The sequence below is a fragment of the Cynocephalus volans genome, chromosome 2 (genome assembly GCF_027409185.1).
Source record: "Cynocephalus volans isolate mCynVol1 chromosome 2, mCynVol1.pri, whole genome shotgun sequence".
Lineage (NCBI taxonomy): Eukaryota > Metazoa > Chordata > Mammalia > Dermoptera > Cynocephalidae > Cynocephalus > Cynocephalus volans.
The window spans coordinates 134,254,107-134,275,638 of NC_084461.1; the positions used below are offsets into that span (position 1 = coordinate 134,254,107).

The 21,532-nt window shown below is 44.9% G+C and overlaps 1 protein-coding gene across 1 annotated transcript; it reads right to left on the reverse strand.

The window, feature by feature from the left end:
- Positions 1-9,223: 9,223 nt before the first annotated feature.
- ATOX1 (antioxidant 1 copper chaperone) lies at positions 9,224-20,795 on the reverse strand. The gene is made up of 4 exons (XM_063087984.1): positions 20,708-20,795; positions 14,817-14,892; positions 12,263-12,437; positions 9,224-9,362 (listed from the first exon to the last, which is right to left on the reverse strand). The coding sequence occupies exons 1-3, from the start codon at positions 20,711-20,713 to the stop codon at positions 12,307-12,309; spliced, it is 213 nt and encodes a 70-aa protein (XP_062944054.1). The 5' UTR covers positions 20,714-20,795; the 3' UTR covers positions 9,224-9,362; positions 12,263-12,306.
- Positions 20,796-21,532: the final 737 nt, after the last annotated feature.

Sequence of the window (21,532 nt, forward strand, 5' to 3'; positions counted from 1 at the left end):
TGTGTGTATATCAGTAAGTCCAAAATAACAGTAGCTGTAACAAAAATGAAGGTTATTTTATTCTCACATAGTAACAAAGTCTGGAGGTAGACAGCCTAGGGCTCATGTATAGGATTCATATAGAGACCCATGCACCATACTCAGCCCATGGCTCCTCATTCTCAAGGTCACATCATGGCTCAATATGACTGCTAGAGTTCCACCATTACATCCTTATGTCAGGTGGCAGGAAGGAGAAAAAGGGGGAGGGCTTTTTAATTGCATCAGCTCACTTTAGGGAGTCTTTCCAGAATTTACTTGCATCTCATTAGCCAGAACTTAGTCATATGCCACACTTAGGGGCAAAAGAACCTGGGAAATGAAATCTTTATTTTAGGTTGCAATGTACCCAGCTATAAATTGGGTTCTATTACTAAAGAAAAAGAGATGAAAGGCTTTTGAATAGGCACTTAGCAGTTTCCGTCACAAGTTATTTGGATGAATGTGAGTTGATCCCTTTTCACCTGATAAACCCCAGGTCTGGGGTATTTAGTAACCATGGCAGAGCAGCATAGATTAAAGAAAAAACAACCCTAGCTGTCTCCACTTCCCTATACAAACTCAGCCATGTGCCTTCACTTCTCTGATGCTTCACTTTACCCATACGCACAGTGAAGGGCCTCCAACTATTCCACTTGCAGGATTTTATCCCTAGGAACTGCTGGGATACTTGATACTTGGCATTACGTTCTGGAAACAACCTATCCATCTGAGTTTAGGTGCTGGGAAGGGCAAAGCACTTGAGCTCAAAAAAAGACTTCAGAAGGTGCTTACAAAAGAGTTGGAAGGACCGGAGGAAGAGGCTGAGGCTGGGCTCCCAGGAATGACTCAGAGCAGTGCAGGTAAACTGGCCATCAGGGGAGCAGCCACATAGCCATCAGGAAGGCAGGGAAGCAGAGGGTCGCTGCCGGACTATGAAGTTCGAGTCTGCACTGCCATGACTGTGATCCAAGGAATCACGAAGCCACAGCCACAACTGCCACTCAACATCTGTGAAGCTGGTGACTAGACATGGGAACACAGCTGCGGAATAACACAACGTCTCCATGCCTAGGCTGGAACAGCCAATGTCTGTGGCCCTTTCTGATTTCCACTTGCCAGGATCTAGCAGGAGTGAATCTAACTGATGAAACTTTATTTTCAACGAGAACCTTAACTGCAAGGAAATCAGGTAAATGTGGCGTTCAGATTTCCAGCCTTGCATATGGGAAAGCACACAGGAAAGGTTGGAACTGATGTGGAGTGCGAATTAACTATACGTGCAACTCTGCAGGAGATTAGCTAAACAAATTAAGGTACGTTCTCACAGTAGAATGTTTTCCAGCCATTAAAATTAGTATGTTTTTCAGCCATTAAATATTTTCTAGCCATTTAAACATTCAAGAAGGAACAAATCTTCTTAGAAGAATTCCAAATAATATATTTCAAATAATATACATAGATATTTCCCTTTCCCCATGCACCCTTCAATGTGGCTGGACTGAGTGACTTGCTTCCTAAGAACAGAGTATGAAAAGAGAAAAATGGTAACTTTACAGTGGAAGGCTGGCTGGTTAGCTCAGTTGGTTAGAGTGCAGTATTATAGCACCAAAGTCAAGGGTTTGGATCCCTGTACTGACCAACCACACACACACACACAAAAAAATGGCAAACACTACCTTAACAATGTGGTCAAAGTGAACAGTGATAGGTTATACTGATTCCTGCACCCCCTGAGATGATGGGATAAGAAGGGCACTTCGCCTTTGTGTGTGTTCTTCTCCCAAATCCAGTCTAGTCATGAGAAAAACATCAGACGAACCCAATTAGAGGAACATTCTATAAAATATTTGGCCAGTATTCTTCAAAACTATTGAAGTCATGAAAAACAAGGAATGATTGAAAAACCATCAAAGATCAGAAGAGATTTAGGATACCTGATGACTGGGCGCAACGTGGTACACTGGATTTTATCCTGGAACAGAAAGAGGACATTAATGGGAAAACTGGTGAAATCCAAATAATATCTGGAGTTTAGTTAATAACAATGTACCAAGGAGCTTTGATACCAATGTACCACTTAGATCTTAGTCTGAAAAGGTACTTTAATTATATAAGATATTAACTTTAGGGGAAGTTGGGTGAAGGGTATTTATCAAAATACAAAGTTAATTTTTTTAAAAGGGATAAATGTTGCTCTGAAATGAAAATGAAATTTTATATGAAAAGGTGTCCTTGAACTATTTAATGAAAGAAGCAGGATACAAAACATCAATAGTAATAAAATGGCTAGTTAGCACTTACTGACTGCTCACTGTATGCTAGCCAATGTACTAAATAATTTCCATGAATTATTTCATTTAATTTTCAGAAACATTCCATGATGTAAATGCTGTGGTTCTTTTTTTCTTCGGGTGGCTGGGGATCTGAACCCTCGATCTTGGTGTTACAACACCATGCTCCAACCAATTGAGCTAACTGGCCACCCCACAATGTAAATGCTTTTATTTCCAATTTACTGATATGAAAATAATGGCCCAGGAGGGTTAAATAACTTGCCAGTAAGATATGGAGCTAGGATTTGAACCTACACAGTCTAACTCCAGAGCCTGAGATTTGAAATGCTATCATACAATACGATTTATATTTTCTTATATATATTTACATAAGCTTAAAAAGGATCAAGAAAGATATACTCCAAGGGCTGACCAGCTAGCTCAGGTAGTTAGAGTGTGGTGTTCTAATACCAAGGTCAAGGGTTCGGATGCATGTAAATGAGGCTCCCTGCCCACCAAAGAATATACTCCCAAAAGTAAGAGAGGATTTTCTTTGTCATATGAGGATGGGGGGAGGGGGAGTTGCATAAATACGATTATTTAATTTTTTACAATTATCCTGTATTTTCATCATAAGTTAGATCATTTTTGCACTAATAACAATACCAACAAATAAGGCAGTAGGACTTTTTATTTCTAAAGGCCTGTCCAGTCCTAACACTCCACAATTCCCGAGGCACCTGACGTCTCTGGAGGTTTGGTCTGAGGGAGAGGCAGAGGCCTGAGGTGGTGGGGGAGGGTTTCTCAGACCTGGAGGAGGATTTGGAGATATTAGAAACTCCAGGCTGCATGTCCAGCCTTAGCCTTCAGCCTCTCCCTCCAGACCTCCTTGCCAACTCAATGGCTTTTCCGGTCTCTGTAATTACTAGGAGTGTAGCGGGAACTACAGCTTCTGTTTAGGCAAGGAAGGAGTTATGTACCCACAAACAGCTGCCTCATGGAGGGCTGTTTCCAAATTGGATGCAGGGAGGGGCAGTGACTGAGGAAAGAGTAGGGGCCAGGCCTGAGGTTGGGAGTAGCCTGACCAGGCAGGCTTTGTCCTTTTACAAAGTGGCAAGATTTGGGGACATGTTCTCAAAAGTATTAAATAAAGAAGCCAGCTCCGACTGAGATCCCAACATGCTGGGTGCTTTATGTGCATTGCCTGCAAGGTAAGTGCCACCAGAGCCACATTCCCCAATGACAACACATGGAGCACCTGCCCAAGTCCCCTCCATGTGACCACCTTGGGCCCTCTTGCCTCAGCCCAGCTCTCTCCATGCTGAATCAGGGGCGTGTGAGCTAGCAAAGGACCAGTGGGGCCCAGAACTGTTGGCCTTTTCCATGTTTTCTCAACTTCCACTACCAAAAAGTCACCAACAAAGGGGCTAGTGACCAGATGGTGCTGATTAGCTGAAACTGTCCCTAAGGAATGGCTGAGGGAGGGAATTTGGGATATTCCTTGTGGGGCAGACCAAGGAGGGGGTGGCAGGGATGGGGAAGGGAAAGACTCTCTGCCTCTGAAGAGCCACCATAGGGATGGGCTAGACTGATGCCCCATGTGTTGGAACAAATCCAGCCCCAGTCTTGAGAAATGCCAGAGAAGTAAGGGTGGGTTCAACATCAGAACTTCCCTGGTAGGGCTGTCGGGAGCAGAGCAAGCTGTGAGCTGTGCTGTCTCTCAGGGGCAGCATTCAGGCAAAGGCTCAGGGACCACCCATCAGAGATAGGGCATGTGGACATCAGGCTGGGTGACCAACCAGATCTTCTCCATTCCTAAGATCCTAGCAAGATAACAACAACAGCCAGAATGAGCACCTTTTCTATGTGTGTGCATCATCTCACTTCACTCTAAGAAGGTATGTTCATTGTTCTCACTTCACAGATGAGAAAGCTGAGATCCTGGACAGTTAAGCGACTTGCCCAAGTTCACACAGCTGGTAAACAGACCAACAGAGTGTCTGCAGAACATGTGTTCTTATCCAAGAAACAGCTTGCTCCTAGGCATCTGGAGATCTACGGTTCCAAAAGGATTAGGATCCTAGGAGGCCCTGATAAGCAGACCAGTGGGAGAGGGTCACTTTATTTCCAGAGGCTTTGATATTTTATTTCAAGGCTCCAGTCAGTAGTCATGAGATTGGCCCAGAAACATGCAGACTTTCCCTCTCTTAGGAAGCAGATTAGAAAACTTGTTATCCTCTTTACCTGCCAGCCACAAAAAAAAAAAGAAAAGAAAAGAAAAAAAAAAAAAAAAGCTACCCATGGATCCCTAAAGGGCCAGCCTGTTAGCTCTCCTGGTTAGAGCATGGTGCTAGTTCAGATTTCCGTACTGGCCAGCTGCCCAAAACAAAAAACAAACAAAAAAACCACCTTGTCTTATCCTCTTAAACTAAGTGGCCACAGCCCCTGAAGACATGGAAATCTAAAAGCAGCTTTGATGGTTACTCCCAAGAAATTACAGATGTGGGCTTTTAAGAGACTGGCACTAATTAAAGGAGAATGCTGTTGTGAGGCTGCCACATGGAAAAGGAAACAGAACACCCAATTGAGAATTTAAAAGGGGGTCTTTATTGGCTAGCTGGTGACTGTCCCTCCAAGAAAGTCTCAGAAGAGAGCAGCCCTGACTTGAAGTTTAGAGGGTTTTTTAAAAGGCACATTTTTACATTAGTCACACAGTTAAAATTATCAAATAGTCACACACTTATAGTTATCATATAGTCACACACATACACACATACCCTCCTGGTGTGAGGAGCGGGTTTGGGGAGGCCTAGTGCAAGCTGACAACAGAAGCTGAAACAAGCCAGTTAATTGCTCAGGGGCAGCTTGGGTGGGGAACAGCAAACAAAATTCAAACTTCTCTAAGTGCAGGCTAATATTTAGCTTTTAACTTAAATCAAGGGAGCTGAAGAGCTGAGGGGGATTTTCAACCATTTTCTAAGCAATTCAAACACTATTTAAACTTAATCAATCTACCTTGTCACACAGCAAGCAGTTTCACAGAAGCAAATTTCGTATGTTATGAAAGTGGGGGTCACCCTATCTCAATGCCACGGAGAGGGTGGTGGACTGAACAACCCCTCATCTCACACATGGCGTGATCCTTGGGGCTCCATTTTTACTTTTCATTGTCTGAGATGATTGAAAGTATCTAGCTCTGAAGCTTTTCAAACTTCAAGTGGTATAACTGCGAAACTTTTTGGTCAAATGAAAAGCTTTATATGTAGAATACTGTTATCAAGACTTAGGCACGGGATGATCTGATTTCTCACAATAGTCACAATGGGTACTATCATTTATGACCCTCATTTTCCAGATGAGGAAACTGAGCTGCACAAAAGAACCGCGAAATCGTTATTAAGTGATGGGGAAGGAATTTGAATTCAGATCTGCTGAACTCCAGAACATGACTTAATACTGCTGAGCTGTAAGAGAAAGCCCAGTAGATAAAACAGTGAGTTGAGCTGCCTTGTTTTGGGTTTGAGTGTGCTGAGTTGAAAGAGTCCAGCCCACTGAGCTTCTCCCATGTGCCCTGTGGGGCCCTAGCATCAGAGAGCAGTTTTAAAAACTGGAAACCTCTGGAATGTCCATCAGAGAGAGATGAATCACACCTTGGGATATATCCATACAATGGAATACTTACTACTCAGTAATAAAAAGAAATGAGCTATTGTTGTCTACATCAACATGGATGAACCTCAAAATAATTATACTGGATGCAAAAAGCCAGACAAAAATGAGTATATACTGTGACTGCATTTATGTGAAACTCCAGAAAATATAAACTAATTGATAGTGACAGAAAGCAGGTCAGTGGTTATTGGGGGGTGGGGAAAGAGTGGGACAGAGGGATTAGCAAGGGGCACCAGGAAACTTTTTGAAGTGACAAATATGGTCACTATGTTGATTGTGATGATGGTTTCATGAATGTGTGTGTGTTTAAGATATATATATGGTGTACCTATGTAGCTTTGAAACATTATACACCTTAAATATGTGCAGCTTATTGATGAAGTTATACCTCAAAAAAGCTGTTAAAATAAAAAAAAACCTCAAAAGTCACAGACTTGCTCAAGCTCACTCAGCACACTGAGGGGGAGCTGGGCCAGGCCAGAGCTTCCTCTGTGGCCCACACCAACACTGGAATGGAGCCTCCCCCACGTCCGGGCCCCAGGCTGTACTCCAGCACTCTGAGGGGCAGAGTGACTTCTCTCCAGTCCTGGTACTGAACAAGCCAAGGCTTTGGCCACAGGGTGGATGTATAGGCCAACAAAGAGAAAGTTGGTGGAAGCTTGACTCCATCAAGCACAGAAACAACGGACAGTTACCAAACACCTACCACGTGTCAGGCTGTCCTAGTCCACTATCTTACAGAGACCACGTGAGGATGGATTGAGATAAATGCAAGAGTATGACATACTACAAATGCACCACAAAAATGGGAGCCCTTAATCATCCATCAAATACTCCGTAAGGGACTGCTCTTTGGGGGGGGGGGGGGGGGGGGAGGACCGCCGGAAATAGATGCTTTGCCTGATCCTTGAGGACAGGAAAGACACAGACAAAAAGCTTTGCCATAACACCGAAGCTTCCAAGATCAAAGCTTCAAGGGCTGAGAGGAGAAATAAATTACTTCCAGTTGTGGAGAGGTTTCGTGGAGGCTGTGCCACGTAAGGGAGGGAAAGGAATTTGTACATGCAGACAAGGAGGTAGGGAGAATGGCGGAGGAGACTATTCCATTTACAGGGGGCAGCATGAACAAAAAAGCAGGACGCCTGCGGAGTGGGCTGGCTGCAGCGAGGAGTGGGAGCACTGGAAAGGTGGGCTAGGGGCAGGAGCTGGAGGAAGCCGCTGAGGAGCGCGTGCGCACAGCCGCGTCCCACCCCACCCCTGCGGAAGTCTGCGCTCTGCTGGGTGACTTCATTCGCTCCATGGACGGCCACCTGGGCTGCTGGCAGGCGGGAGCTTCCCAACCCCTCTAGTGCCTCCAGGAATAGAATCAAGGGCCTCAGCTGGAAACTTGGATTCCAACCGAGGGGAGGGTGGGTGCAGAGAAGAGTTACAGGGAATGAATTACCATGAGGGCCACTCGCCCTAAGAGGCACCAGTGTCTCAACCCTTGCAAGTTCCCAGTGGGCCAGCCAGCCTGAACCAGGTCTCCTGGGGAGACTGTAAATGGAAAAAGTCCTCAAGTTTGTCCTCCCAGAATCCACAGAAACTGTCTTGAACTTCTCTGTAAATGGTGAAATCCAAAGGACACTGCCATCTGGTGGCCGAGAAACCCAGATACCACGCGGTTTGGCAAGGAGTCCCTGTGCACCCGAGGGACCACAAAGGCAGAACAAATGGCTGAGTCTTGTTTAGTACTTTCATGACGAACCAAAATCATGCTAGCACACTAGTTCAGAGTCGACACAAAGCCTTATTTTTGGCTACCAAGTTCCCTGAAATGCATGAGAAAACTGCCTCCGGGAGAGCTGAGGTAACTGGTCCAAGGTCATGGCTGGCCAAGTACAGAGCCAGGTCTTATCCCAGGATCCCCAGTAAGTGCCCAACAAATGGTTAAAGCGGTGATTTTCAACGTGTGGTCCCCAAGACTTTCAGGAGGTACCCGAGGTAAAAACCACTTCTGTAAGATGCCTTTTCCTTTCTCTTAAGAATTGTACAGTGAAGTTTTCCAGATTCTAAATACCATGCATTGACCTCATCTAGTCCTGATGGCCAATTAGATGTGTGCTTCGGTATTTCTGTGTTTTAAAAACTCCTATTTTGATTTTTTTTTTTAAGGTGACTGGTAAGTGGATCTTAACCCTTGACTTGTTGTCAGCGCCATGCTCACCCAGTGAGCTAACCAGCCATCCCTATATGGGATCCGAACCCATGGCCTTGGTGTTATCAGCACCACACTCTCCCAAGTGAGCCACGGGGCCAGCCCCTGTTTTGATTTCTAATAAACCACCTAACCAAAAGCTCTTTCAGATCCTCAATAATTTCTAACAGTATAGAAGATCCAAAAGCTTGAGAGCTGCTGGTTTAAAAAAATACTTTTTAAAAAAAATTAAAACTACATAAACTAAAACATTCCCTTTGTTTTGACATAATCGAATCAACTCTGTGAGGAACTAATTCTTAGGCTGACTGGAATTCTAATTGCCATTTCTACAGATCTTTTAATGATATATACAAAAATGAGTGACCAGGGAATGTTTTCTGAGTGATTTCTTTCTTTTTTTTTTAAAGATGATCGGTAAGGGGATTTTAACCCTTGACTTGGTGTTGTCAACACCACGCTCTCCCAAGTGAGCTAACCGGCCATCCCTACATAGGGATCCAAACCCATGGCCTTGGTGTTATCAGCACCACACTCTCCCAAGTGAGCCACGGGCCAGCCCTCTGAGTGATTTCTAATTGGCAAGTGCTACTGTAAATGATTCCCATGTATCATCTCATTTAACCCCCACAACCACCATTTACAGTTGATGCCATTTTCACATTTTATGACTGTGGACAACGAGAGGTTAAGAGGCCCAGCTTGGACTCTATCCCAGGCAGTCTGTCTCCACAGCCACTTCCCACTATTCTAACTGCTTTAACATTTGATATCTCTTAAATGCAATTCACTTGATAGAAAAAAGTTTTCAAAATATGGAGTCTAAGAGTAGTAAAAAGAAGGGGAATCACAGATCTGGCCCAATGCCTTGAAGCCTTCACTTTATAGATGAGGAGAAATTGAGGCCCAGAGGGGAAGTGACTTGCTAAAGATCACACAGTGAAGATTCAGAATCCACAGGGTGTCTGACTCCCAGTTGGGAGCTCTTGAAACTCCAGCCCAAGCATAGCAATGGCCTACACATGAGCAAGTGACATCAAGACCATGCACGAGACATCTCTGACAAAAGCAGCCTGAGTTTATTGCAGGGAGGCTAGGAAGGAGCAGGTCAAGTAAAGTTCTCCACAGGAACTACTCCCATCGCTAAGCAGGATTGCCAAGTCCCAGGTCTGTCTGGAAGCCAGGAGAGGATCAGCATCCTAGGAGAGATGAAAAGTTAGGTGGAACAAAGGTGCCATCTGCTGTGGACATGGCAACATTGCAAAAGCAGTGAAGTTTTCACTATGAGGCAGTGGTTGTGGGTGAGGTAGAACCCCAGTGTCCAGCCCTGCACACTGATCCCACCAAGACCACTATACTTGGGTTGGCCAGAACCCGTTAACCTTGCTAAGCCAATGACTGCAGAGGCCCTCTTCTGGGGAACTCCCCGGGCTGCTGGGAAACCTAACCAGCAGTACTCCCTGTCCTGTTGCAGTTTACGCTGGGAAGGCAACGAACAAAATCATAAGCAAATAAATCTCCCAGGAGCCAGATGATCAAGGTGACCTTATAGCCAATAAACACTCTATTTCTGTGGTTCCCAAACCTGGCTTCAAAGTGGTCACTGGGGAGCCTCTTATAACAGACTTCAAAGACAAATGCTGTCTGAGTGTGTGGGGTAAAGCTCACTTGTTTGGTGATTCTGACCAAGTACTGTGGATCTGACTCTCTGGGAGACTTTCCATACTATACATGGTAATTAAAATAGGTACAGATAAAATTATACGATGTCTCAAATTTGCTTCAAAATAGTCTAAGTGATCTAATGACGGCAGTAATCTAATAATCGTTGGATCTGGGTGATGGGTACTTGGGAATTCATTTTTACTCTACTTATGTTTGAAACTTCCTATAATAAAAAAGCTAAAATATGTTACACCAAGGTCAAGGGTTCAGATCCCCATACCTGCCAGCTCCCCCCAAAAGCTAAAATAAATTTACAAAACTACTACAAGAATTATTCAGCTGTACAAAATACATGCTACAACTTGGATGAATCTTGAATACATTATGCTGTCAGACACAAAAAGGTCACATGTTATATAATTCCTTTTGAATGAAATGTCCAGAATAGGCAAATCCAGAGTGGCAGAAAGATTAGTAGTTGCCAGGGGATGGAAGAGGGGTAGTGGGGAATGATTGCTTAATGAGTATGTAGTGTTTTTCTGGGGTGATAAAAAAGTTTTGCCAACTAGAGAGAGGTGGTGGTTGTAGAACACTGTGCATGAACTAAATGCCACTGAATTGTACACTTTTTTTTTTTTTTTTTTTGGTGGCTGGCCGGTATGAGGAATTGAACACTTGATCTTGGTGTTACAAGGCTGTGCTCTAACCAGCTAACTGGCCAGACCCAGAATGGTACACTTTAAAATGGTTAATTGTATGTTACGTGAATTTCACCTCAATAAAAAATACTACTATGAGAAAAATACAAATTATGCTACACATGGTTTACAACCAGCAGGTAGTACTTTTTTAGTTAAAAAAATATAAGCCCAGGCCAGGAGTTTCCAATCCAAGGTGTCTGCACTGGGACTTCTTCATGTGCACAGACAGCTCAAGAAGAGTTTTTTCTCTTTCCTCCCTCCATTCCTTCTTGTCACAGAGGACTTTTATCAAACACAATCTTGCATGAAGGCCTAGTATGAAACAGGACTGTTTGGGAGAGAGAGAGGGGTAGAGAACCCCACCCATTCACCCTCCCCACAAAACCCTAGGGATGAAGGATCATTGTACAGAATACCATTCCAAAGCATGATGGAGACTGCTACTGCTTTACTCCCTTAGAGGATAATCTTTCACTCTTAGAGGGATTGCACAGTAAGTCCCACAAGGTGGAAGGCAGGGTGGAGGTTTTAGCCCCATTCTACAGATGGAAGGATCAAATCTCACAAATGTAGAAAGTGCCCAAAGTCACAGTGTGAAGTGAGGCAGAGATGGAATTAGAATCTCAGAATCCTCATTATTCATCCTGGGCTCATTCCTGAACATGGGTTGTATCCATGGATGGATAGGGCATGAGGAAAACAGAGGCATAAGACCCCCTGGCAACTACATAAGATGTCTAATGACTTGCATGTGTTATCGCCATGTACACAGAACACTGCCGTGGCTCAGGTTCCAAATGCACACCTCAAGGAAGGAGGCTGTACTCGCAGGGCACTGTCGTGACCAGACAGTCAGTTGCAGGTGGCCTCTCACAGGGACAATGCCACCAGTAACAGTCATTATGGAACTCCAATTCAGGACACCTGACTTCTTTCCTGCCTCTACCACTCACCTGTCCACACAGGTGGGGCTTTGGTCAAGTCACTTCCTCTCTCTGGGCCTCATTTTTCTCAATTACATTGAGGGCACTGAACCACATCAGGAATGTGGCAGTCATTGTAATTCATAAGACAAATGCACTACGTGGGCAGTGACAGCCAGGAGTGCCCTGCTGAGATGGTGGCTTGGCACAGCGGGAAGGAATGTTGGATCAATGAGTAACATCTGCCCCGGTTCCAGAGTGAAGAGTGCTGGTGTAGTGCCACTTACTGCCTCCCAGGATCACATAAAATTGAAGGGAACATCCAGCTTAGATGTACTATGGTTTTTTGCACCTGCCTGGGCAAAGAGCATACTCAGGAAGCTGACAGCAGTTCCAACAGGAGAGCCTGAATTAACTTGCTTGGTCAGTGCACAGGAGCAGAAGGCTCAGGTGGCAACCCTAATGGGACAGTCAATGTATCAAAGCAAAAGGTGCACTCACTGCTCAGGGTCATATACTCTAAATATAAACCCTACTGATCATGAAATGCACCCCCAAGTCCTAAAGGGGACTCTGGGAGACATTACAGTGTTCTGTCCACTTGCAGGGCACTATAAGAATATCCTGAACTTGTGATTTGCATTAGACAATAATGAAATATTTATAACCACTTAAAAGAAGGTGGACAGTGGGTTGAAAATAACCCAGGGTGCTCTCCTGCTCCATTCAAGCCCTCATAGGCCAAGGTGTTACCCCTGATGAGAGGCATGAGTAGCACGCTTGTTCAGCAAGTGCTGGGGCCTTACCCACCTGCCCCCATTGGTTCATCCTGTAGGTCGGAGCCCAGGCCCTTGCTACTCAGAGCTGGGGCCAAGGTAGGAAGCGGTCTTTCCTGTTTTCCTCAAGGTTGCCAGCAGAATGTCCACGCTGTGTTCAGATTCAATGCAAACCTTCTTGTTGGGGAGGTCAGTGTGAAACTTAACTCCTGCAGGAAGAGGAAATGGGGTGTAGGGAGAGGAAGCAGAGACCCTCCCAGTTACAGCGAGAAAGAGTTCAGATTCCTAAATTATTACTAACCACCACCCTTCCCTTTTCCTCTAGACCAGGGATCAGCAAACTTTTCTGTAAAGGGCCAGAGAGTAAATGTTTTAGGCATTGTGAGCCACATACAGACTCTGTTGCATATTCTTCTGTGTATTTTTTGACAACCCTTTTAAAAATGTAAAAGCCTCAATTTTTTTTCTAATAAATAACTGGCACCAAAAATAAAATAAAATAAACAAAATAAAAATGTAAAAACCATTCTTAGCTGTATGAAAACAGGCTGTGGGTTGGATTTGGCCCATGGGCTGTAGATTGATAGATTGATGATCCCTGCTGTAGACTAGGACTTCTTTTAAGTTTTTGTTTTTTTTTAATTCAAAATATTTCAACATTCACTTGTACATATTTGTGGGGTACAATGTATTGTTTCAATACATGCATATATTGCATAATGATTCACTAGGGTAGACAGCATAGTTTTGCACCCATTAGTCCACCTAAGTTTTTTATTTAATTGCAAAGTAATATAGACACACCACTTTTTTTTTTTAAAATAAAGCAAACACCTCTGAATAAAATTAGAAAGTATAAGGCCCCCTACCAATCCTACACCTAGAGATCACTGTAAATAGTATGGCATCTATCCAGTCTTTCTCTCAGATAGACAAATGAAAATAATTCCCCCAAAGGGCATCAGACTATATAGACAGGTCTTGCTAATGTTTCACTTTTCTATGTCCAGGCTATCTTTCCATCTTAGCACATACAAACTTAACTTGATTCTTTTTTAACAACTACACAGTCTTCCATAGTGTGGAGGTACCATACATCTACTTACTCAATACCCTGCTGAAGGACATTGAGGTTGCTTCTAATTTTTTACTGCTATTGCAATAACGCCATAGTAAACATACTTGAACACATCTTAGAAAATTTGTGAAAATATTTCCATTCCCTGAATTCACAGAATGGAAATGGTGGGGCAATAGATTGACACATTTTAGGTGTTAATAGATATTGCACTCCTAAAAGGCTGTGCCAACTTAAAGCCCCCGCCTAGCACATGGGAGGACCTAGAGTCTTACTGTGACAAAAGAATGCAGAGGGAAAGTGCTTGATAGTTCTAGGCCTGGCCTCAGGAATGACTTGCTGGATGACCACAGGCGGTTCCTGCCCATCACAGGCTTTGGCTTCCCCATCTGTACATGAAGGAGTTGAGGCTGGCCAGTCCCTATGGTCTTTCTGGCTCAAGTATGCCATTAGTCTGGAATTCCTCAGGCCCAGCCAGGATCTTTCTACTGTTTCAGGTTCTTTCAAATTAAGTTTCCAGTTTACAGGGCTGCAAGCCAGATACTAACTTGCTATGGGACTTTGGGCAAGTCACTTCCCCTCCTGGGCACTGGTGTCAACATCCACATTCCACAGATGGAAAGTACCGTTCAGAAGACTGCTAATAAGATCATACCCACATAGAAGCCATTTGAAAATTGGGTGTTAATATTTGTTTGTTCTTGTTTTCTTTTGGCCATTGGCTGGTACAGAGATCTGAACCTTTGACTTTGGTGTTACAAGGTCACACTCTAACCAACTGAGCTAACCAGATAGCCCCTGAAAACTGGATATTAATATTATCCAAGGTTTTAAAAAAGAAAAACTTAGAAAACTGACTGAGGCCTGGCAGTACCAGAACTCTCATCACAACTCAGTCATTACCTCACTGGGCCCCAGGGCTGGATCCCAGCACTCTCTGGGCCTCAGTTTCCCCAGCTGTGAAATGAGGGAAGCTGGATAAGAACAACAATTTTCTAAGTATGTCCAAAAGATGTGCTTTAAGAGTTCTGCACATGACTGATTCAAAAATAATTTTTGAAGTTGTTACCATTTTCAAAATCTTATTGGAAAAATGACACTCAAATGTGTCATACAACAAAATTTACCACACTGGAGATCACCAATGTATTAAGCTAGTATTACCAGGATTCCTGAGCTAGCCTGCATGGCCAAATTCCAGCTCTGCCACTTACTGGCTATACAATCCCTGTCAAGTTACTTAACCTCTCTGAACTTCCATTCTCTCCTGTTTAAAATGGAGATAATCAAAGAAGCTACCTGAAATGGTCGCAGTGAGGATTAAATGTTGCAATCCATATAAGCCACAAAGAAGAGTGCTTGGCACATGCTAGGTACTAAATACATTTTAGTTTTACTGTTATTATCAGCTTAAATTAAAGCTTCTTCTGCTACATACATCTGTGTGCATTTGGACATGATATAAGAGTATCTGTCTCCCGCTCCCCCCGACTGAAGGTCACTCACTCACCTCCCAGTTTGTTGAGGACCCGAGAGACCGCTTCTGCGCAGCCTTCGCAGCTCATGTCCACGGAGAACTCGTGCTTCTGAAACAAAGAGAGACCATGAGCCAAGCCCTGCCTAGTGACCCACACACCGTACTAGCATGCAGGCCCACTAAAGGGCCAAAACAGAGGGCAGAGAAACTGGGCAAGATCTGGTTGGCCTCAGACTCTTCAGGAGACTGTTTCTGAGCCCAGCCTCTTCAACTGTAAGGTGGAGTAACTAAGGGTTTCTATATACCACAGGTTGTATTAAATGAGATAATCCCTATGGATCCTTTAGCAGTACCTGGTACGCAAGAGAATCATGTGGAGAGCTAGTTGAAAATGTTTATTTTCCCCTATTCCTACCTGCAAAACAAAATACTGATTCTTTTCACTTACTTTTTTTTTTCTTTTGGCAGCTCACCAGTACAGGGATCCGAACCTATAACCTTGGTATTATAAGGCTATGCTCCAACCAACTGAGCTAACTGGCCAGTGCCAAAATTCTGATTCTTGAGCTATGTACTTTTTCTCAGGACCACCAGTAACTGTGAGATGGGTGAGCCCCCATACCCTGAGCAATGATTTTGTATGCCCATTTATGCATCAGAAAATTATTTTCTGCATTAGACTTACCTGGGAGCTTGCAAAAACTATAGGTTCTGATCAGCAAGCCTGGGCTGGGGCATCTGTTATGTCTAGTAAGCTCTTGAATGAGAACTGGGATCAGATAGATGTGGCTTCAGATACCAGTTCTGGTACTTACTAGCTGTATGACAGTGAGTAAGTTACATAACTCCTCCATGCCTTGATTTCTGTATCAGCAAAGTGGGGATAAGAGTCCCTCTCCAGGTTGATGAATGGGATGAACATAGGATTTTAAATGCTGTAGCCAGCATCCAAGATGGCCTCAATGATCCCTGCCTACTGGAATTTATGCCCTCGAGTAGTCCCATTCCACAATATCTTGGGGTTGGTCTGTATGTCCAATAGAATGTGGCTGAAGTGATGTTACGTGATTTCCTCTGAGGCTATCACAATGTCATAAAAGACATTGTGCCTTCTGCCTTGCTCTTTTTCTGGGATCACATGCTCTAGAGGAAGACAGCAGCTACATTATAAGGACACTCAAGCAACCCTATGGAGATATCCACATGGTGAGGGACTGAATCCTCCAGCTAACAGCCACGTGAGTGCCCCATCCTGGAAGTGGATTCTCCAGCCCCAGTCAAGCCTTCAGATGACTACAGCTCCAGCCAACATCTTCACTGCAACTTCACAAGGGGCCTTGAGCTAGAACCACTCAGCTAAGCTACTCCCAGATTCCTGACTCTCAGAAACTGTGAGTTAACATATATGTGTTGTAAACTACTAAGTTTTGGGATAATTACTAAGGAGCAATAGATAACTAATACATTAGGTAAAAAGATTAGAACATAGTATTAGTTTCCACTGGGTAGAAGTTAGCTATTGGGCCATTATTATATGATTAGTTTCTTACATTTCTCCTCTTTCCCTTCAAAAACAATAGCTAAACTTTTCAAGGAGTACTTCAAAATATTTCAAATCTGTTACCTCAGTTAGAATTCTGGATATAGCAGTATATCTTGCTGGAAGAACTCAAGTAAAATCCCTGTCCTAGATGGGTCCTCAATTCCCTTATCTATACTAAAAGAGTATTAGCCAACTCAGTTTTCTTTCTTTTTTTTTTTTTTTAAAGATGACTGGTAAGGGGGTCTTAACCCTTGACTTGGTGTTGTCAACACCACACTCTCTGAAGTGAGGTAACTGGCCATTCCTATATAGGGATACCGAACCCATGACCTTGGTGCTATCAGCACCACACACTCCCAAGTGAGCCACAGGCCGGCCCTCCAACTCAGTTTTCTTAACTTCAGTGTGTATAAGAATCACCTGGGGAGCTTGTGGAACATACAGCTCTCCCGGCACCTGCCTCAGCTGGCTCTGTGGATCTGGAGCTGGCCCAGGGACTCTTTGTTTTTAACCTCTTAGGGAGACACAGAGAGGCAAAACTACACACCTGAGAAAAACGGGTCCAAGGGGCTTCTCAAACTCTTTCCAAGCCTCTAAATACCTTTGGGTCTGGATTATTATCATCATGCTCTACATGATGAAGAATCAGAGGAAACTGAACCCAAAGCTTTGAAGGGTCTGCAAGATCAACTAAGAGCTAAATCTATTGAATGCCTGGTAAATGTCAAATCCTCTTTATACAGTATCTAAGTTAGTCCTCAGCCAGCTGGAAAGGAAGCTATTCATCTTATTTTACTCAGGAGAAAGGTTAAGTTCCTACAGCTGCATGAGTAAGTGCTGAGGACAGTATGTGAACACAGGCTTTCTTTGCTCCAGGGAAATCTTGCTGATTGTGGAACAGCAAAGTGCACCACCACCACCCACAACCCTGACTCTCAGCAGGAGCTCTGAGAGTGGTAATACCTTGTAAGGCGGAACATTTTTTTGCTGTCCAAAGACCCAAAATCAACATATATCTGAAGCTTTCTGCTGCTGATTACAGGGAGTAGGTCTCCTTTCATCCTCCATAGCATAGAGGTCAGAAGCCAGGAGGCAGCTTCTGGGTGGCAAACATACCAATTCAGTACTTTCCTCTTCCCCCTCTAAGTTGCAAAACTAAATTTGAAGGTGATGGAAAATCTGCTTAATATACAGAGTAATCCATTCTTTACAGGAGAATCTCAAGACCAGCTCCACCACTGGATGCCTGACTTTGGGCAGTCCCAGCCCCACAGGGCCTCTGCTTTGTCACTCATAAAATGGGCTCTTTAAAGGAGATTTTAAAAGTCTAGTAAACTGTACAGTAGTCCCCCCTTATCTGTGGTTTCAGTTACTCACAGTCCAAAAATATTAAGATATTTTGAGAGAGACATTATAATCACATAATTTTTATTAGTGTATTATAATTATTCTATTTTATTATTACTGTTGTTAATCTCTTATTGTGCCTAAATTATAAATTTGACTTTATCCTATGTATGCATGTATAGGAAAAAACATGGTATATACAGGGTTCAGTACTATCCACGGTTTCAGGCATCCACTGGGGATCCTGGAATGTATCCCCCATGGATAAAGGGGGACTACTGCACAATTCTTTCATAGAATCTCAGAATTGGAAGAGTGGGGATGGAGAGGGTCACTTTGTCCAGCCCCCTCCCAAAGAAGGAATGCTTTCTCAAATATCCAGGACATTCAGTTCTTGAATACCTTGATGATTGGGAGTTTACTAATACTAATATTTGAGTGCCTACTATGTGCAAGCATTGTTCTAAATAAACACTTCACATGCATTGCCTTGTTTGTCACAACAATCCCATGAGGTAGGTACTATTATTATCTCTTCTTGACAGATTAGAAAACTGAGATTTAGAGGCTCAGTCATTCACTGAGGGTGACACAGCTAGTGGATGGCAGGGTCTAGATTGGATATGGTCAGTCTCCAAAACCTCAACTCTTAACCACTGAGGTCCTTGTTAAAATAGGGTTGAAACCTATCCATAATTTTACCCCACCTGTGGTAGGTCTACATAACAGCTACTGTTTCTTGGGGACTTGTTGGGAAAACATAGGAAAATGGTCAGGGCCACTCAGATGTTCAGAATCTTGCCGAGCATTTGATGTAAATATGCACGTGCGCCCACGCGTTCCTTGGTTATTGTTTAATGTAATTGCGCATGTGCACCTAGGTGTCCTGGGTTATGGACCTAAGTATAAAGGATGAGTGGCTCTGATGCACAGCACTCCCTGCTCACGGGATGCCCCTGGTGGGGCCACGGGGAGGCCGCTACTGCTGCTGTAAGCTGCTGCTGCTGACTGAGCTCGTGTCATCTGCCAACGGCTCCTGGGATCTTTCTCAATTACCTCGCATGGGCCTGCGTATGAGGGGTCTAGGGACCCAGTCTGTACAATGGGTTTGAAGGGTCTGAGCCCTAGCCCTGCCTATAAAAATAGAAACTTAGTATAACTAAAATAATAAAACATTTTGGCTTTAGCTATTGTCTCAACCCGACAACTGGCTTAGTTGTGTAGCTTTACAATTGGCTACGTCGGCAGGATTCTGACATTAGCCCTAGCTTTACAGGACTAGATACATGTCAGTGGGTGTGCTACACATTTTATTGGCATTTTTCCAGTTAATACTAACAACAGTCCCAGGAAATCACAGTTTTTATCCCCACTTTACAGATGAGGAAATCAAGGCACAGAGAGATAAAGCAATTTGCCTGAGGTTACCCCGTTAGCAAGCTAGGGCACAGATTTTCACAGAGGTTTCTGGGATTTTAAACCCAGCGTTCTTAAGCATTTGTCTGAGAAACCTCTCAGGTAACACACTCTTCCCCTCCAGTTTTGAGGCAGTGCCTTGACTAATACTCTCCTTCCTTCAGCTGTTCATTACGTGATACAGTGCCAAGTGCCTTCCTTATTCCAATCTCTGCTCAGAAGGGTCTTTTGTTTGTCAAAATCCCCAGAAATGGACAAAGAACAGAAGGATCCTCAAGCTGGCTTTTTTGTCATAGTCCACTCCCACAAAAAAAATCCTGGTGGCCTCCACTCTCCCAGTCCTAGGGCGATTAATGCTGTTCTCTAACACTGACACACCCGCGGACTTGCTTAACTGGTAGGGCTGATTTTATCAGGTTCTTTGCCTATATGTTGTCTAAGGATTTGTCCCAGGCACCTGGCAAGACCCAAGGGAAATGACATCTGAGATGTTTATGGCTCTGCGCAGGGGGTCTTAGGCTGTCAGCTCCCAAAAGACAGGTTGCTAAGACACAGGGCATTTGAGGGATACACCTGGGTGCCCACTTGGTACAGAGCCATGAACAAGGCACCCTGGAGGAAAGAGCTAAACACCACGTGACCCCAACCAGTATCTCAGGGATGCAATTGGGATCAGAGCTTCCTCCCAAACCGGTGTGACTGCTTTTGTCAGGCACTTCCCACGTGCTCAGGCCAGGAGAGACTGGGAGCCTGAACATAAGGGGCTAATCATGGCTGTAGCCAGCTCCCAACAAGACCTTTAAGTTACTGGGCTTTTTATTTTTTTATCTGCCAAAGGCCTTAATTTCTTATTTAAAAAAGAGGCCATGAGCAACCACCTATATGCAATCAGATTGAGTGATCTGCAAAGGTAAGTTAAGACCCATTCATTCCTCTCAAACTGCCACTGAGCACTGGAGACTTTGGGTGGGTTCCTGAACCTCTCTAGGGCTCATGGGTTCAGGTTGAGAAAGTGACCAGTTGGAAAAGGTGGAAAGCACTGTCTAGATTAAATGTCGCCCAGCGCTGACCTAAAAGTAGGCCGAAGTGGGCAGAAAAACACCAACCTAAAAAAAAGGAAAAACTTGAACCTTTGAAAACTTGCCCTATGAGGCAATTGCCTCGTCCACCCACTTGTCCAGAGCCACCCCCCCCCCCACCGCCCTCTTTCAAGCCAGCTTCGAGGGCAGGGACATACAGGTGGGGGGCACAGGGACTAGGCGTCCCGGTTCCGGCTCGCCACCAACTCCCTGGGTCATCCTGGGCAACTCTCTGACCCTTCACTGGGTTTCAGTTTCCCCCGTATATGCAGGGAAGGTCTGTGTTTGTAATCGCTGGAGGCCTTGAAGCTCCAACATTCTTCTGAAGCCTTGCTCCTAGATTAAACTCCTTTCGGATCCGATTTTCTGGAGGGTCGCAGAGGCTGGGGGCTAGGTGGGGAGGAGGAACCAGAGGGACAGTAATATATCCTGCCGCGGCCTGAGCCTTTCAAGAGCAAAATCTGGCCAAGCGGCGGTGCAGCCGAGGCGCAAGCCTGGGTCCGTGGGTTTGCGCTGGCGAGGGCGGCGCGGCCACTTACCGGCATGACTGAGGCGGCAGCGCTGGCGATGCTGGCGGTGCTGGCTGCGGCCGCAACCCCTCACCGGACTAGGAGGGCGGGCTCGGCTGAGCTTCCGGAAGTGTGCGCCGGGAGACCCCGCCCCAGGCCCCGCCCCTTGGCCGACCGCCAGTTAGACCCCGCCTCTCCGGGCCCGGCGGGCTGGGAGCGTCCTGACCGCAGCGGGCTACACCGCCCCCTTCCGGCTGACGGGGCCTACGGACATCCTGCCACGTGTGAAAGGGGAGGCGAGAGGGTCGCTGCGCTAGCCTCCATCGACTGTTGGCCATTTTTAGGGCTCCTACCCCGCGTCAGGCTTGTGTTAGGGCACACAAGGCAAGGGCGCCGCAGTGAACAGGACAGATCCCGTCTCTTCCTAAAGGGACGGTCTCAGTGTGTATAAAGTGCCAGCCCTGGGCCAGCACTGTGCTAGGCATACAAGATGAAGTGGTGGAAGCGGGCAATGATAACACAGTGTTAAAGGAGCTGTGTCATGGGAGCAGAGAAAGTGTCTCTGACTCAGACTCGAGTGGGGTTTGGGGTTTGTTCTTGAAGACAGGATGCTTCGGGGGAGGTAAGAATCTGAGTTAAGGGGGAAAAGTTCCTCGATGAAGGAAGATGGGCCATTTGAGAGGGAGGGAGGCAGAGGGAGAACACCGTTTTAGGCACAGGGAAGAGGATGTACAAAAACCGGAAGACAAGAGAGGCATGTCTTGGGAGGCAGAGACATTCAGACTGAGAGGCACACACAGAGAGATGGAGATAGGAAGTGACAAAGATGTGGTGGAGACAGATGGACGCTTCATA

Excerpts from the sequence above, each read along its gene's own strand:
- ATOX1 (XM_063087984.1), bottom strand. Across the intron at positions 12,438-14,816 it reads GGTCCTCAACAAACTGGGAG|GAGTTAAGTTTCACACTGAC; the intron begins GTGAGTGAGTGA and ends CTCTTCCTGCAG.